We start from the raw sequence: 19,286 nt of genomic DNA, 5'->3' as shown, positions 1-19,286 counted from the left end.
ACTCTTTTCCTCTCTCTTTGACTCCAATCTTGACTTCGTGGCTTGACCTGCAATGCTGGGCTTTGACCCTTATAATAAATAACTCCTAATGCACTCCTTAGCCCATCACAAACATCAAAAGCTCATCCTTATTCCACTAGCCCAACATATGTTACTTATTTTCTCAAAATAACACACAACTCAAGCTAAACGCCGTCAAAGACAAGGTATGTAATAACGCTCTCAAACACACCTTCCAAGCAACCAAATAAGCATATAGTATACCTTATTATACCATACAAAACACGTCTAATCAAACTCCCCCACGCTTAGACTTTTACTCGTCCTCGAGAAAACCCGAAAACGAACCAAATAAAGCCCACACCTAAGGTCTACATAGCAAAACGTGAGTAGCTTGCTCCAACTCCAAACACATCACAAAACCACTAACACTCCAACTCAACTCGGGTCGGGTCGGGTTCGGGTCGGGTCAACGGGTCGGGTTCGGGTCGGGTCAATTCGGGTCGGGTCAGTTTGGGTTTCTCATTGATTTCAGGTTAACTCGGGTCGGGACGGGTCATTTCGAGTTTCGGGTCTGTTTTGGGTTTGTTGTTGGGTTAGTTCCGGGTCAAGTGGGTCGGGTTGTTTCGGGTCGGGTCATTTTCGGGTCAATGAATAATAGAGAAATTGTCATTTCAAATCTTTTCGGTTCAATTAGAGTTATATTTTGTCGGGTCATTTTCGGGTTTGGTGGTTTCAGATCGGATCATTTTCGGGTCAGGCCAGTTCGGGTCAAGAAAGCTCGGGTCATGTTCGGGTCGAGTCGGGTCAATTCGGGTTTTCGGGTCACATTCGGGTGATATAGTTTGGGTCACTTCGGGTCTCGGGTCAGCTTTTTCGGGTCGTGTCAATCGGGTCTGGTTGCTTTTGCCAGGTCTACTAAGCATACTTCAAAATTTCATCACTCAAACTCTCACTTCACCTCCCTTCTATCTCCCCCCAAATAAGCATATGGTCACAACAATGATACACACAACTTTCCAAAATAATGACCACAACACAAATAGTCCACTTTATCAACCAACTCCCAACTCCCAACAACAACTACATGTCAAATATGAAAATGAAAAACACAATGTAGTACATCTCAAAATACTTTACCAACCATCAACCATACCCTATTTATCTATCCAAAGCAACAATAATCCTAACCCGAACCGCCCTTCAAACCTCCTTATGTCACCATCAACAAGGTAGAACAAGTAACCAAGTAACTTTTTTTCTAATCTCTTATTTTGCCTAGATTGCCCGCCCTTGCGGGTTTTCAATCTAGCTTTTATTCCTTACACTACTCTCATGGCACGCATCTCAATTCTTCATTTTACCCGGAGCGCCCTTTCGGATTTTCACTCTGTCCTCGATCATTTACCCAATCTTGCCTAGGCGCCCGCCCTTGCGGGTTTTCACCTAGCCGGGTTATTATTCTTTTTCTTTTTTCATCTTATTATTTTTTTTAGCTTTTTTTCTTTTTTTTTTTTTTTTTTTATTTTAAATTGAATGCAAATAAAATATATACAAATGAAATTCCCTCTCCCACGCTTGATCTTCACATTGGCCTCAATGTGAGGAACAACAAAAAGAAAGACATGTAAAAAGGAAAGAAGACATACCAAAGTACATCAAGGATCGGAAGAATCTTCAGGATCAAGGCTCATAAATGCACGTGCCTCTTCTCTAGTAGCCGCATTCAACTCACTAGTAGCAACACGAGTCAAAGATCTAACAAGCTCTCGTGTCTCTAGAAGCACATCGGCAAGTGCCTTAAGCTTATCATCAGTTTGCTTTCTCCATGCATCAAATTTTGCAAACTTATCACCATCCTTCCTTCTCCATGCATTAAATTCCTCCTTTAAAGTATCCACACTAGCTTTCAAGGCTTGAAAAGACAAGATCCCCCTAGAAGCGAGTGAACTAGGCCACTCCTTCTCAACAACATCACCTCAGTCCTCATCATCACTACCACTCTCCTCATTAGCATCACTACCATTTTCCTCATTAGCATCACTACCACCACCATCAGTCTCACTATTGTTACTCACCTAAACTGGTGGAGTACTCTTATCAAATGTTTTAGCAAACTCGGGATCAGGTGGAATAAAGTAATAACGGTGGTCGTCTTACCATAGGTAAGAGCCTTATCTTTCGGCCGAGGAAAACTGTAATACTCCGTATTTATAAGTCTTGGGGTACTCTATCGAGTAGGCCTTACTCTGTCGAGTAAGGGTAATTGCGTTTTAGAAATAGTTTCGACTGTTATACTCGATCGAGTAGTCAGGGGCACTCGATCGAGTAAGAGGGTACTCGATCGAGTACCTTGGGTACTCGATCGAGTATCCGGTTTTACGGGGACTTTTCTCGGGTTTTGTTAATTATGCGATTAAGGTATTTAAGCTTCGTCGTCATTATTCTAAATCACTTTTACAAAACCTAAATTACTGTTTAAGAGAGAAAGCAAACAAGTTCATCTTCTTAATCGCATTCTTAGCAATTCCCGGAGTTCAGACGGTCAGTTCTTGTCGTTGATTATACCGTTGGGTTCCTTGCGTCGAGGGTAAGATCTATGTACCCTTTTTATTGCCTTTCCTTTGATTTGGTTAAACCCTAATTTAGAGATTGGGGGTTTTATGTGTAGTATGTGATTTGGTAGCCTCTATGTGTTGTATGATAGGAGGAGGGTTCATAGAAGAGGCTTTTTGACTCGGCGAGAGAGACCGTCGATTGTGTGCATACCCGGTAGGATTTCCTACTCAGTATTAGTCCCATAATGGGATATTGGTTGATGTATTGTATTTGGTTATTTGATATAATAATTGTATTGTGATTGTGGTTGTGATCGTTGTTGATGGTTCGCGAGGCGTGGCCTCGGGCCGAGTGGGGTCACTTGCGGGAATGGCTTCACGCCCTAGTTTCGCCTTCACGTGGAACCCGCCACAGAAGGATGTGCACATTAATGGACAGGGTTATCGCTCACTATGCGGAGCGGGATTTAGTGGGTACGGCCGCGGTCCCCCATCGGGCGTAATGGGTCCAAAGGACAATCGGTATTGAGATGATGGGAATTGGTTGGTTGTGTGTGCGTGATGCTTAAGTCATCTGTTTATCTTATCGCCGTTGTTTATATTGATTGTGTGATTAGTACTCGACCCGGTGTTGTTTTGTAAACTGCGGTGATCCATTCGGGGATGGTGAGCAGATATTGAGCAGGTATTGAGATGAGTACTGGGATAGCCGGGATGCCACGACATGATGATAGGAGTCTTCCGTCGTAGCTTTTAGTTTATTTACATTTCGATTAGAACAATCGTTTGAGACCATGTATTGTACTTTCAGTTTGGTTTTGAGGATTATACTTCTTCGCTAAGTATTTATAATTAAATGTTGTTTCTTCATTGTTTATTTGATTATCATACCTCGGGCAACCGAGATGGTAATGTCTTCATACATGAGTGGTCCTGGTAAGGCACTTGGAGTATGGGGGTGTTACAAATGGTATCAGAGCGACGATCCTGAAACCTGTAACCAATGAACCTAATGAACATAGGGAGTCAATTAAAATGAACCCGGGGTAAAAGTTGTAGGAGCTAGTGCAAAGGCTTGGGAGACGTCCTAAAGTCGCGGGGGTCGCCCTACAACTTTGAACCGGTCACATGGGGGAAATGTTTGTTGAGTCGTATGTGTGTTTGGTTAACTTGTGCAAGAATGTGATGAAATGTGTTAATTGTTGGGTGTTAGAAGTTGAAGGTTGAGAATGTTAAAGGTTAATGAAATATGTGGAAACTGTTGATGAAATGATAGCATGTTGAATGTTTTACAACGTGGCATTTAATAACATGATGAATTGATCTCGTAGATAGTAGAAAAGATGCGTAGCATATTTATTATGATATAATGTGGTTTATAAAGTTTAGCATGTTAGCATATGACGTAGCATGCGGGTAGCTTTTATGATTGGCATGACTCGATCGAGTGGGACTGACTCGATCGGGTGGGTTTTTGACAGTTTTGAGTCCAGAATCGTGTTTTTGGGTACTCGATCGAGTAACTAGGGGCACTCGATCGAGTAGGGGGTCACTCGATCGAGTAGCCTAGCTACTCGATCGAGTAGGTAAGAGATCGAAGGTCCATTAGGGTCCGATGTTTGGGTACTCGATCGAGTATGTTGGGCACTCGATCGAGTAGCCCGTTACTCGATCGAGTGTGTTTGGGAACTCGATCGAGTAGGTCCTGGGTGGCGTGTTTTCGTGTTTTGAAGTTTAGTACGTGTGTTCATGTCTACCCTTTCTTATATATGTATAGTTTCAAGATGCCGCCCAAGAAGACCGCTTTGTATGCGAGAGCTGAGCTTATGACCATGGATGACATCGTTAAGATGTTAGAGCACCAGGATGCTCTTACTGAGACCCTAAAGAAAGTGAATGAGGATAAGAATAAGGATAAGGAGAAGGAGGTTGACCATTCTAAAATCAGCCTCTACATTGCGAGGTTTAACCCGAAAGAGTACAAGGGAGTTGGGGAGCCTAACCTTCTTGATAGTTGGCTGAGAGAGATGGAGAACATATTAGACTTGGTTCACTGTCCTGATGAGATGAGGGTGGAACAGGCTGCGTTCTATCTGAGGGAGGCAGCTGGCAAGTGGTGGGATTCAGTGAAGGTGAGTGCTAAGGAGATATATACAAACCAAGGCTTACCTGCTATACCTTGGGAGGAGTTTCGTAGGGGGGTCGTGAGGAAGGAGTTTGTACCGAACATGTGAGGAGTAAGTTGAGAGAAGAGTTTGATGGTTTTAAGATGACCGCTGAGATGTCTGTGGCTGAGTACTACAGTCGTTCAATGAGAAGTCTAGATATCTTTGAGGATATGGGTTTGAGTGAGGAGAATCTGGCATTGAGGTTTGAGAGGGGTTGACCCCTAAGATTATGGATAAGTTACCCGTGGGAGTCCTTACGATGTTAAGGAAGCTTATGAGAGGGCCGGGAGAGCCGAGAGGTTGGTGGAGATAGCTCGGAGAGGTTAGGTGGTGAGAAGAGGAAGTTCGAGAGCGAGGGTGGTGGCCAATCGAATCACAAGAAAGGCAACCACAATCGCCTCTAAGGGATTTTCTTAAGGTCCGGGTTCGATCTTTGGGGCTTCCTTTGGGCGTGGCCGTGGAAGTGTGAGTAATAGTTGGGGAGTGACCTGCTATAGCCGTGGTGGTGTAGGCCACAAGAGACATGAGTGCACAAGTGCACCAGGATCTTTCCGGAGACTGCGCGCAGCTTCGCGAGCAACATGACCGGCCGGATCATGGCCAAACCGGGAAGTCGAGTTACCAGAGTGGAGGCAACCGCAACGGCGGTAATTCTTATCAGAAACCACCAGCGAGCAACAACAACAATCAAGGGTCGGGTGCTAAGCCGACCACTTCAGCCAGTATTGTCCAGGGAGGTGGGCAGAAGACCAGTGGCAAGTGATTCATGATGGAGAAGAAAGCAGCTGAGGAAGATGCGCACGTTATCACCGGTACATTCCTTGTTAATGGTGTTCCTACCTTTGTTTTGTTTGATTCAGGGGCTTCTCAGTCGTTTGTGTCTTCGAGTCATGTTAAACAGTTGGGTTTGAGAGTATATGAGTCTGTTAGTGAGCAAGTTTTCATACCTTCGGGTGAGTCTGTATCATGTGGGAGATTGTTTAGAGATGTATCTATGAGAGTTGGGCAAGTTGATTTCCCTGTAGACTTGCTGGAGTTTCCTTTTAACGGTTTTGAGATGATAGTCGGGATGGATTGGTTAGGAAGGTATAAAGCTAAGATAGACTGTCATCAAAAGAAAGTGTCTTTAAGAGGTCCTAAGGGTGTTAGTGTGTCTTATCGTGGGTTTCTAGTCAAACCCAAAGTTAAGTTGATTGCAGCTGTTACCTTGAAGTCTTATCTGAGGAAGGGGTGCCCTTTGATCCTGTGCCATGTGAGAGATGACCGAGTAGAGAGTCCGACAGTGGATGAGATACCAGTGGTGGGAGAGTTTGCGAGATGTTTTTCCGAGAGGAGATTCCGGGTTGCCACCGAAGAGGGAGATAGATTTCACCGTTGAGTTGAAACCAGGGACGGGGCCGATCTCTAAGGCATCGTACCGTATGGGTCCTAAGGAGATGGAGGAGCTTAGGAAGCAGTTGGATGATTTGATAGAGAAGGGATACATTAGACCAAGTGTATCGCCGTGGGGAGCACCAGTTCTTTTCGTGAAGAAGAAAGATGGGAGTTTGAGGTTATGCATAGATTACAGGGAGCTGAACCGAGTGACGATAAAGAACAAGTATCCTTTGCCAAGGATAGATGACCTGTTTGATCAATTGAGTGGTGCAACAGTCTTTTCTAAGATTGATTTGAGGTCGGGGTACCATCAGGTGAAGATTAGAGAGGTGGACATACCAAAGACAGCTTTCACGTCGAGGTATGGCCATTATGAGTATGTGGTGATGCCGTTTGGGTTGTCTAATGCGCCGGCAGTGTTTATGGATTTGATGAATATAATCTTCAGACAGTTCTTGGACCAGTTTGTAGTGGTGTTTATCGATGATATCTTAGTCTACTCTAAGACTAAGGAGGAGCATGAGGAGCATCTGAGGATCGTGTTGCAGACTTTGAGAGATCATGAGTTGTATGCTAAGCTGTCCAAGTGTGAGTTCTGGTTAGAGAAAGTTGCTTTTCTGGGGCATGTAATCTCTAAAGATGGGGTAGCTGTGGATCCGGCGAAGATAGAGGCAGTGACGAGGTGGGAAGCACCGAAGAATGTTGCTGTGGTTAGGAGTTTCTTAGGTTTAGCTGGATACTACAGACGGTTCGTGAAGGATTTCTCCAAGATAGCTAGACCTATGACAGCGTTGATGAGGAAAGAGAACAGGTTTCGTTGGGATGAGAGTTGTGAGACGGCGTTCCAAACATTAAAGGAGCGTTTGACCACGGCTCCTGTCTTAGCATTGCCTGAAGAGACCGAGAACTTTGAGGTTTATACAGATGCCTCAAAGAATGGGCTGGGATGTGGGTTGATGCAGAATGGTAAAGTGATTGCCTATGCTTCTAGGCAATTGAAGCCTTATGAGGAGAACTACCCTACTCATGATCTGGAGTTGGGTGCAGTGGTGTTTGCTCTCAAGATTTGGAGACATTACCTTTATGGAGAAATCTTTAAGGTATTCTCTGATCACAAGAGTCTCAAGTACATCTTCACGCAGAAGGAGTTGAACATGAGACAGAGGAGGTGGATGGAGCTGATTGGCGATTATGACATGGAAATCATCTACCATGAAGGGAAGGCCAATGTTGTTGCTGATGCTTTGAGTAGGAAGAGTGTACATTCTCTGTGTACAGCTCTATCCTTGATGAGGCTGAGGGATGAGGTAGCGAGTTTTGGGATACATATGATGCAGAAAGGAGATGCCATGGGTGATATGACAGTACATCTTGAGTTTTATGATGATATTCGAGGTAAGCAGGCTTTGGATCCTAAGATAGTGGAGTGGAGAGCTGGAGTAGAGAAAGGGACAGTGTCCCGGTTTTCTATTCATACAGATGGTAGTTTGCGGTTCGATGGTAGGTGGTGTGTTCCTAATGATGAGGAGTTGAAAAAGACTATCATGACAGAGGCGCATTGCACACCATATTCAGTTCATCCAGGTGGAGATAAGCTATACAAGGATTTGAAGAAAACGTTTTGGTGGCCTGGGATGAAGAAAGAGACAGCTGAGTTTGTATTCCGTTGTTTGACATGCCAGAGAGTTAAAGGGGAACAGCGACGACCACAAGGTAAGATTCAGTCTTTAGAGGTACCTGAGTGGAAGTGGGAATCCATTTCCATGGATTTCATTGTGGGTTTGCCAATGAGTCAACAAGGTAACAACATGATTTGGGTGATAGTGGATCGTCTGACCAAGTCAGCTCACTTTGTTCCAATGAAAGATACATGGACTAAGGCACAATTGGCTATGGCCTATCGAAAGAACGTGCTTAAGTTACATGGAGTCCCTAAGGACATAGTGTCTGACAGAGATGCGAGGTTTATATCGAGGTTTTGGAAGGAGTTGCGAGAATTGTTGGGAACAACTTTGAAGATGAGTACAAAATTTCATCCTGCGACAGACGGGCAGACCGAGAGAACAATCAAGACTCTTGAGGATATGTTGCGAGCTTGTGTGATGGATTTTGGTGGTAGGCGGGAGCGAGAGGTTGGACTTGATAGAATTTTCTTACAATAACAAACTATCACACCGCATTGGTATGGCACCGTTTGAGGCTTTATATGGGAGGAGATGTAGGAGTCCAATCTGTTGGGACGATAGTCTTTGAGGCAAAGGGTTTTAGGACCAGAGATGGTGCATGAGATGGTGGAACAGATTAAGATGATCGGGGAACGGATGAGAGCAAACTCGGGATCGACAAAAGAGTTATGCAGATCTACATCGCCGGGATATAGAGTTTCAGGTTGGGGATAAGGTTCTTCTGAAAGTGTCTCCTATGCGTGGGGTTATGAGATTTGGGAAGAAAGGCAAGCTAAGTCAGAAGTTTATAGGGCCTTATGAGATCTTAGAGCGAGTTGGGGAAGTTGTTTATCGTCGGCTTTACCAAATTGCATTAGAGAGAGTGCATAATGTATTTCATGTATCGCAGCTGCGGAAGTATGTGAGTGACCCGTCACATATGTTAGAGGCAGAGAGCTTAGAGCTAGATGAGTCTTTATCATATCTTGAGGTGCCTAAGCAGATTCTAGACCGAAAGGTTAGAAAGACTAGGAGTGGTGAGACAGTTTTGCTTAAGATCCTGTGGTCTAACCACGAGACCGAGGAAGCTACATGGGAGCCGAGGGAAGCTATGAAAGAGCGTTACCCTTTCCTTTTGATCGGTATGTATGGTTACGGGACGTAACCTTGTTTCTTTAGGGGGTAGGAGGTGATCGCGAATGTTTTTAAGAGTTTTATACCCCTTTTATATGTTGTGTCGGGATGTTTGTCGGGATGAGTTGGGTTAGTAACATGTTTGATGTAGAATTTTGTTTGATTGTTGAGTCGGGAATGTTGAGGGAGTACCTTTGTTTAGTAGTGGTTTGAACTTCGGGGACGAAGTTCTTTTTAAGGAGGGAAGACTGTAATACTCCGTATTTATAAGTCTTGGGGTACTCTATCGAGTAGGCCTTACTCTGTCGAGTAAGGGTAATTGCGTTTTAGAAATAGTTTCTGACCTGTTGGGTACTCGATCGAGTAGTCAGGGCACTCGATCGAGTAAGGGGTACTCGATCGAGTACCTTGGGTACTCGATCGAGTATCCTTTTTTACGGGAGTTTTCTCGGGTTTTGTTAATTATGCGATTAAGGTATTTAAGCTTCGTCGTCATTATTCTAAATCACTTTTACAAAACCTAAATTACTGTTTAAGAGAGAAAGCAAACAAGTTCATCTTCTTAATCGCATTCTTAGCAATTCCCGGAGTTCAGACGGTCAGTTCTTGTCGTTGATTATACCGTTGGGTTCCTTGCGTCGAGGGTAAGATCTATGTACCCTTTTTATTGCCTTTCCTTTGATTTGGTTAAACCCTAATTTAGAGATTGGGGTTTTATGTGTAGTATGTGATTTGGTAGCCTCTATGTGTTGTATGATAGGAGGAGGGTTCATAGAAGAGGCTTTTGACTCAAAGAGAGAGACCGTCGATTGTGTGCATACCAGGTAGGATTTCCTACTCAGTATTAGTCCCATAATGGGATATTGGTTGATGTATTGTATTTGGTTGTTTGATATAATAATTGTATTGTGATTGTGGTTGTGATCGTTGTTGATGGTTCGCGAGGCGTGGCCTCGACTGAGTGGGGTCACTTGCGGGAGTGGCTTCACGCCCTAGTTTCGCCTTCTGTGGAACCCGCCACAGAAGGGATGTGCACATTAATGGACAGGGTTATCGCTCACTATGCGGAGCGGGGATTTGGTGGGTACGGCAGTGCGGTCCCCCATCGGCGTGGCTCGGTCCAAAGGTGGACGGTCGATATTGAGATGATGGGAATTGGTTGGTTGTGTGTGCGTGACGATTAAGTCATGTCTGTTTATCTTATCGCTGTTGTTTATATTGATTGTGTGATTAGTACGACCCGGTGTTGTTTTGTAAACCTGCGGTGATCCATTCGGGGATGGTGAGCAGATATTGAGCAGGTATTGAGATGAGTACTGGGATAGCTGGGATGCCACGACATGATGATAGGAGTCTTCCGCTGTAGCTTTTAGTTTATTTACATTTCAGTTAGAATAGTCAGTTTGAGACCATGTATTGTACTTTCAGTTTGGTTTTGAGGATTGTACTTCTTCGCTAAGTATTTATAATTAAATGTTGTTTCTTCATTGTTTATTTGATTATCATACCTCGGGCAACCGAGATGGTAATGTCTTCATACCTGAGTGGTCCTGGTAAGGCACTTGGAGTATGGGGGTGTTACAAAACACAAGTAACGCTCATGATCTTTCCCCCAACACCAATCATAAGTACCAACCGCCTCACGAGGTCGCAACATATCCATGCCTACCAAACAATTCACATCCATAAGATAATGATTTCCTAAAGGAAGACCATTTTCCGTAACATCAATCTTAAAATATCTCATATCAAGGTCAACATTCCCCCACCACCTATCTTCCCTCCGCCAGGCTTTTGTTGTCACTCGGATGTGGCTCATATTTGCGCACATTTAGGCCCCTAACTAGCCTCGTTTCCATGCTTTCTAGTACTTATTAGGGTCGTTTCTATCTTATGTTCCCTATTTTGCACATTCTATGAGGTTTTAGTGCCCTTTGTAGGGGAGGATGCTAAGCCTTGCGCATATGGAAGCAAAAGCGTAGCTAAATTGATCGCACCTAACGACCAAACAACAAAGAAGATGCTAATACTAAAGGTTTAAGTTAACAAACCAAATAAAATGGGCAATTATGAAGACCCCCATGACTCCTCAATGATCCCCACGAATCTTGGGGCAGTCAAGAAGAAGAGAAGCTAAGCTGTGCAACAATCCGGGCGTCCCGACCTCAAGTCGGGCTACCCAAGGCTAAATCCGGGCGTCCCAAGCCTGGGACGGGCGAATCCTCAAACAGCACGAGCGTCCAACATAGGCAGGTCGTGGGACTCCTCATGGGACTTGCAAGGCGTTAATCTTCTTCTTAGGGACTTAATCGTCATTTAAGCCCTTAGTTACCCTAATACTTGTGCTTAGTATAAATACCCCATTGTATTAGGAAATTACTACCAAGTCATTAGATTAGATTAGAAATCAATTAGCTTAATTACATCTTAATCCTTTCCTAATTATTTTTCAAGAACTTTAGATCTAGTTGGGTAATTTGAAGAATATATTGGGGATTATTGGAGAATTGACAACTCTTCATCACCAATCAAGTTTTCTTCTATTATTCTTTGCATTCTATTTTGATCATCCAAAGTTGGTATCATTTCTTTACTCTTTACTTAATCCTTGCTTAGTATCTCACTCTTCTATCATGTTCAAGTTTGTTAATATGCTTGACATCATTATTAGCATGCTTTCTATGATCATGAGTGAGTAGTCTTCTAGCTAGGGTTAATGGGGGATTAGGGGAATTAAAACATGGGAGTATATCCATACTTAATCTAATATGTTTTCATAAAGAATGCTTGCTTGTTGTAGTTTCAACTTATGCATATGTTATGCTTGATGAATTGCTTGATTGACAACCTTGCATGAATCTCTTATCCATTCAACAAGACTTGTAAGTTATAAACTAACTCAAGGCTTGTTAGACCATGCATATAGTTGAATAGGAAGAAACTAAGTCGACTTGTAGGTGTTGTACAGTCTTGACCGACTCGGCTCCGGGACCCAAATCTTCCTAGGAATTGTAAGACATAAACTAACCCGATTCCACTACAACAATAACTTGCTTGCATCTATGTAAACATGTTTTTATGATCACCACCATGAATCCCCTTGAACCCATGAAACCCTAGTGCTTTTCATCAATTGTTTACATTCCTATTTACTTTAGCTTGCTTGCTTGCTTGTTTCGTTTCATTTTAGTAGTTTAGATAACCATCTCAACCCAAACTAAATTGTGACACCCCAAGACTTAGCTACTTGCAAATCGGTAACTTAACTCAATACCTGTCCCTTGGGATCCGACCTTTACTTGCCACTCTACTAAGAGTAGTTAGTTGAGTCTATAAATATTGTTTTGATCGGTTAGCTTAGACGACAAAGTTTTAAACCGTATCACACTCACAAGCCGACACAAAGAGATCAACCCTGGCACTTCCTTGCCCTCCGGAGTCATGGCCCACAAATACCCAAAATTAACCCTAGGCATCTTAGTAGCCTCTCCACGACAAAGAAAAGAATTAGCAATAAGGCGGTGAGCAACACGAAGGCATGGGTGGGGAATGGTAGAGCTCACATCACCTTGTTTTTTAATGACATATTTCCCAGTCACCTCAAATCACCATTTCGGCGCAGTATAAGTGGTATTAAGACCCTTATAAATCTCCTCATTCCTCTCCTCAACACCAAAAGCATCTCTCAACTCATCCATAGTCATTTCACACACTTTCCCTTTCAATTTAAACTTGATCTTTGACACCACTTTCTCTTCTCGCTCCACCGTTAAAGTAGACAAGAACTCCAAAGTATATCGATGATAGGAGGGCACTCCCTTCGTCATGAACCCCTCCAACCCAACATTTTTCAACAAAGCCTCCATCACTTCAAGCATACCCAACTTCTCTAAGGTCGGAATACTAAGAAACTTAGTCTCCAACATCAACCTCTCATGCAAATCATCCCATATTACCCCTTGGACATCGGTTAAATGAGCGGGTTTTGAAATGGCAATTTGGTTAGTAGCTTTAGTTGGCTTTTTGGTTGTGGATTTGGTGATTTTTCTAGTTTTTGCGGGGGTTTTGGGTGTAGAAGTGGAAATGGCTTTTCTTTTGGTTCCTTTTGTTTTAGCAATTGTCACAAGCAATAACAACAACACCGCACAATTCACCTCAAATTCTCACAAACCTCATAAGGACTTCAATTCTCCCTCAACAATTGTACAATACAGTAATTTTAAAGCACAAGATGAACAATTGTACCACAATAAACGCAAGGAACACGGAATTTGCACCCTAAATTAATACTAAAATTTGAAATTCAAGTATATAATTAAAGTGAAGAGGCAAAGCAATGATTTTTACCCAAAAGATGAGAAAATCGCCTCCTAGCAATGAGAAATAGTGTAGAAAACGCCTTGTTATTGCAATAAAAACCAGATTTCGACACAAATTGATGCCATAATGTCGAAAAATTCGAAAACCCAATTGCTAGGGTTTATCAATTCGAAAATTTCGAATGCAGCAGGGAGGAAACGACAATGTATTGGAATGTGTGAATGACGGTTTAGAAAATTTGAAATAGGAATTGAAGATGTGATTTCGAATTGAACAATGTAACGTTTTTTTTTTCGAAATCTGGAGAAGGGAAGAAGAATGAGTGAAGAATGAAGAAAAGAAAACGAAGGGCAGTACCTTATTTAGAATTGAGCCGCGTGAGGCTGCTGAGGCCGCGTGAGGCTACTGAGGTCGCGTCAAGGCCCTTCTTTGGCCTGTTTTGGCTGCATCAAGCGGCTATGGCCGCACGCCCGCACGCCTTTCTTCTCAATTTGCTCTTGATTTCGTCTTTGTATGCTTGCTTGTTGTTTTGTTTTCCTTTTGTTTGTTTTTTTTACCTAATAAAAACAATGAAATATTAGTCTATGGAATTAAAAATGCAAAGAAATTAAACTACTAAAATTTAAATTGAAAGTACTAAATACAAGTCGGGTTGCTTCTCGTAAAGCGCCTTATTTTACGTCGTGACACGACATGAGAAAATGAGATTAAGACTCATAAATTGGGTCAAAGAGATCGATACTCTCCACCGCTTCAACTTAAAAGCCATCCAAATATGGTTTTAATCGTTGCCCATTAACTTTAAAGACCTTATCCGTAGAGAGACTACAGATTTCCACCACTCCATGTGGAAAAACTTGAGTGACAATGAACGGTCCAACCCATCGGAAACTTAGCTTGCCCGGAAACAACCAAAAACGGGATTGATAAAGTAAGACCTGTTGACCAACCGTAAAAGTCTTCCTTGCAATCATCTTATCATGGCATGCCTTGGTTCGTTCCTTGAAAATCACCGTATTTTCATATGACTCATGACGAATCTCCTCTAACTCTTGTAATTGAAGTTTTTGGAACTCACCCGACTCATCCATCCTTATATTCAAATTTTTCACCGCCCAATAAGCTTTATGTTGTAGCTCAACGGGAAGATGACCCGACTTACCAAACACCAACCTATACGGTGACATGCCTATTGGAGTCTTGTAAGCGGTTCTATACGCCCATAGCGCCTCATCAAGTCTCAAACTCTAATATTTCCGATTTGTATTCACCGTCTTCTCTAAGATGGACTTCACTTCCCTATTTGACACCTCGGCTTCCCCATTTGTTTGGGGATGGTAGGCGGCAGAAACTTTGTGAGTGACACAATATTTCTTTAAAAGTGCTTCTACCGTACGATTGCAAAAATGGGTGCCTCTATAACTTATCAAAGCTCTTAGGATTTCGAACCTATAAAAGATGTTAGTCTTCACAAAATCTGTAACAACTTTAGCATCATCAGTCCAAGTGGGTTTAGTTTCAACCCACTTTGGCACATAATAAACAGCAAGGAGAATGTATAAGAAACCATGAGACATTGTAAACAGACCCATAAAATCTATACCCCATACATAAAAAATTTCACAATAAATCAAATGGGTTTGGGGAATCTTACTACGGCGAGAAATGTTACCACTTCGTTGACAATTATCACAAGATTTAACAAAGCCATGAGCATCCTGAAATAAGCTTGGCCAATAAGGCCACAATCAAGTACCTTTCGGGTGGTCCGTCTCGCTCCAAAGTATCCTCCACAAGCATAAGAATGACAAAAAGCAAGGATAGAGCCTACCTCACTCTCTGGGATACATCTTGTCACAACTTAATCCGAGCAATGCTTCCAAAGATATGAATCATCCCATACATAGTACTTAGCATCACTTCTTATCTTCTCCTTTTGACACTTAGAAAAACCTGTTGGAAATTCATTAGAGACAAGAAAATTCACAAGATTAGCATACCAAGGAGAAACGAAAGTAAGTGCAAATAAAGTCTCATCGGGAAATGTGCCCAGAATGGGCTCAATAGCCCTATCCACATCATCCACCAAATGACTCAAGTGATCAGCTACCACATTTTCCGCTCCTTTCTTATCTTTGACCTCAATGTCAAATTTGCTTACAATAGGATCTAACAAATTAGCCGCGACTTTGCCTCTTTCTTACCCATCAAATGCCTGAGGGCGGCACGACCAGTATATACCAAAACATTAGTACCAAGCAAGTATGAACGGAACTTCTCTAGGGCAAACACTACTGCCAACATCTCCTTCTCGGTAGTAGAGTAGTTCCTTTGAGCCTCACTAAGAGTCATGGATGCATAGTAAATCACATGAAGCACTCTCCCAACGTTTTGACCCAAAACGGCGCCCAACGCATAGTCACTAGCATCGCACGTGAGCTCAAATGGAATTGACCAATCCGGAGCTTGAATAATTGGGGCCGTAGTCAACTTTGCCTTCAAAATGCCAAATCCTTTCTTGCAAGCCAAATCAAACTCAAAATCCACATCCTATTGCAACAACTTGCACAACGGTGAAGCAAGCTTGAAGAAATAATCTTTGATAAACCTACGGTAAAAACCTGCATGTCCAAGGAAAGAACGAACTTCACGCACATTAGTGGGGTAAGGAAGGGATTGAATTGTATCAATTTTAGCTTTGTCAACTTCAATAACTTTAGATGAGACCACATGCCCTAACACAATACCTTGTTCTGCCAAAAATGACAGTTTTCAGAATTTAATACAAGATTAGTGTCAATGCATCTCTTAAGCACAAGACACAAATGAGATAAGCAACTATCAAGTGAATCACCATGTATCTTTGAAAAGTTGCGGGAGCATTACATAGTAAAAATGGCATGCATCGATACGCAAAGGTGCCAAATGGGCAAGTAAATGCGGTCTTATCTTGATCCTCGGGCGCAATAACAATTTGAAAATAGCCCAAATAACCATCTAAAAAGCAATAATAAGCCTTCCCTGCAAGTCTCTCAAGCATTTGATCAATGAATGGTAAAGGAAAATGATCCTTTCTAGTTAACGCATTAAGCCGACGGTAATCAACGCAAACCCGCCACCCATTATGCACTCGGGTGGGAACTAACTCACCATGTTGATTTGCAACAACCGTTACACCGGATTTCTTGGGAACAACATGGGTTGGACTCACCCATTTGCTATCGGATATGGGGTATATCATACGCACTTGCAAAAGCTTTAAGATCTCTTTCTTTACCACCTCCATCACAGGTGGATTCAACCTCTGCTGTGGTTGTCTCACGGGCTTAGAATTATCTTCTAACAAGATACGGTGCATACACGTGGTGGGACTAATGCCCTTGATGTCAGCAATAGTCCACCCAATGGCAAGTTTGTTCTCCTTTAGGACTTCAAGCAATCTTTCCTCTTGGTCCTTGGTGAGTTTTCTAGAGATAATGATGGGCAATGTATCTCCATCACCAAGAAATGCATACTTTAAGTGACTTGGCAATGGTTTAAGCTCCACAATGGGTGCATGCACAACTGAAGGTAACAACTTTTTACTAGGCAAGGTTAGTATAATTGGTTTAGAAAAAGGTGGCATAATTGGAAGTTTCTCATGCTCGGTTAAAGCAGCAACCATCTCCTGCAAGTTAGTACGCATAGAAAAATCCAAATTATCACAAACCAAGCTATTATCAATAGTAACTTGCAACTCATCTTCACCATCAAAGTTGAAAACATCATGCACTATAGGTTCAAAAACAACAATAGAGAAACAAGAGTGGTCATCACGTGGATATTTCATAGAATCATAAATATTAAACTTAACCACTTGACCATCAGCCTCCATTGTGAGAGAACCATTAGACACATCAATTTTAGTACTTGAGGTTATAAAAAATTGCCTACCTAAAAGTATAGGAGCCTCTTGTGAATCATGTTCCATTTCAAGCACATAAAAAAAAAGCGAGAAAGATTAATTTAGCCACCATTATAAGTACATCCTCAACCACCCCCTTAGGATAAACATTTGAACGATCGAACAAATGAATTACCACCCCCGTTTTAACCAATGGTCCCAATTTCAATGACTTGTACAAGGAACAGGGGACTACATTAATTGAGGCACCTAAGTCAAGCATAGCAATAGGAATAGTGGTGTCTCCTAAAGTGCAAGGTACGGTGAACATACCCGGATCACTACACTTAGGTGGTAACTTATGTTGAAACAAGGCCGACACATGTTCATTGACTTGAACTTTTTGGTCACCCTTTAATTTTTGATTCCTTTTAATGGTACATAACTCTTTAAGAAACTTAGCATACCTAGGCACACTTTTCAATAAGTCTAATAAATGAATGTTTACCTCACATTTGCGAAAGGTCTCATAGACATCCTTGTCTTGCATAGGGCGACTTTTCCTCTTGAGTGCCTCGGGAAATGGCGGAGAACCAACATAAGTAGGTGGGACAACCGGTGGTACTTCTTCCTCTTGAACCAATGGTGGGGTGACATTAGGCTCAATGATCAATTCCTCCTCCTCTTGCTCAATGAACTCGCTAATATTTGCTTTTGACCCTTGCAACTCATTCACACTTCTCAAAGTCATGGCACTTGCATTAGGCTTGGGATTAAGAATGGTTTGAGAAGGTAATTTCCCGGAATCCCTAGCTTCAAGCCTCCCAAGAGCACTTGTAATACTCCATATTTTATAATTATATAAATAATATTATATTGTATTTTATACGAATTATGTATCAGACGGAATAATAATAATAATAAGTTGTAATAATAATAATAATAATAATAATAATAATAATAATAATAATAATAATAATAATAATAATAATAATAATAATAATAATAATAATAATAATAATAATAATACGTAATATAATGCATGTATAATATAAGTATACTATACTCACCTTATATACTTCCACCTCACCTTATATATACTCTACCTTATCCACCCCACCCTTTCGTGGCCTGATGGGCGAGGCTTGGTTGGCGGTTGTTGAGGGTTGATAGGGGAGTGTGGTGGTGGCTGTAGGTGGTGGCATATGTGATGGTAGGGCGTATAAATCGTGGGTGAAAGGAGGGTGTACGGGTTGTGGTTGTTTTTAGTGTTGGTGTCGTTTATGATGGTTGGGTCGTGCTTGGTGGCGCGTGGGTGGAGGTGTCATCGTGCTGGTTGGTCGTGTTGTACCACCGGTGGTGGTGACCCATGGTGGCAGCGGCGGGGTGGCTGTTTTGGGGATGGTTGTGGGAGGTGTTTGAGGGCGTGTGTTGTGAGGGATGTGTCGGGTTTTGGGTAGTGTATAAGACGGGTTTAATTAGTCTTATACGTATTAGATTCGTATAATTATACGTATTGGTATAATTAGATTCGTACAATAATACGTATTTGTATATGTATTAGATTAGTATATTTATACGTATTCGTATAATTAGATTAGTATATTTATTCATATTTGTATTATTATCGTATTTTAGGAAATGGTTTTTGTGAGACGGTTTTACGAGACCGGCCTAGTTTCTGTGACAGATTGCTGATGCGGATATGCTATGAGGTAGGTTTATCCTACTCAGTTTCATTGTTGCATTTATTTATAAAATGAGTCTTTTATCATTTATTTGCATTGAGTGAGTCGGTAATTGACATGTTATATGGTATATCGTATTTGTTGTGTTGTCTTGTATATCGGAGGACATGGTGGTTTGATTGCTTACTTGATTTGGAGACGTAAGACGGTTAGGAGACCGTCTTACGCTTGAGTCGCCTCTTAGAGCTTCTCACTCCAAGAGGGATGTGCACATTAATGGCTTGAGTCACGGCGGGACTTGAGTGGCTGAGACATGATGTCTGGCAGGGGATCCGGTTGGCTTCCGGACCCGGTACGTCTGGGCGTATCCCGATACCTGTTTGTGGTTATCGGTATGTCTGGGCGTGTCCCGGTACCAGTGTGGTTGTCGATATGTCTGGGTGTGTCCCGGTACCGTGGTGGTGGTGGTTTGATAGTTGTTTATTCATGTATAG

The 19,286-nt window shown here is 42.2% G+C and overlaps 1 protein-coding gene across 1 annotated transcript; it reads right to left on the bottom strand.

Annotated features, from left to right (window-relative positions):
- Positions 1–1,658: 1,658 nt before the first annotated feature.
- Positions 1,659–17,855, bottom strand: LOC141651382 (uncharacterized). Its single transcript, XM_074459097.1, has 6 exons — positions 17,438–17,855; positions 16,076–17,154; positions 15,969–15,974; positions 15,463–15,771; positions 15,125–15,361; positions 1,659–1,961 (listed from the first exon to the last, which is right to left on the bottom strand). Exons 1-6 carry the CDS (start codon positions 17,853–17,855, stop codon positions 1,659–1,661), a joined length of 2,352 nt encoding a protein of 783 aa, XP_074315198.1.
- Between the last annotated feature and the right edge of the window lie 1,431 nt (positions 17,856–19,286).

This window comes from Silene latifolia, chromosome 4 (assembly GCF_048544455.1).
Source record: "Silene latifolia isolate original U9 population chromosome 4, ASM4854445v1, whole genome shotgun sequence".
Classification (NCBI taxonomy): domain Eukaryota; kingdom Viridiplantae; phylum Streptophyta; class Magnoliopsida; order Caryophyllales; family Caryophyllaceae; genus Silene; species Silene latifolia.
Note: the sequence above shows the minus strand (reverse complement) of the source record. Positions and strands in the feature narration are given on the sequence as shown.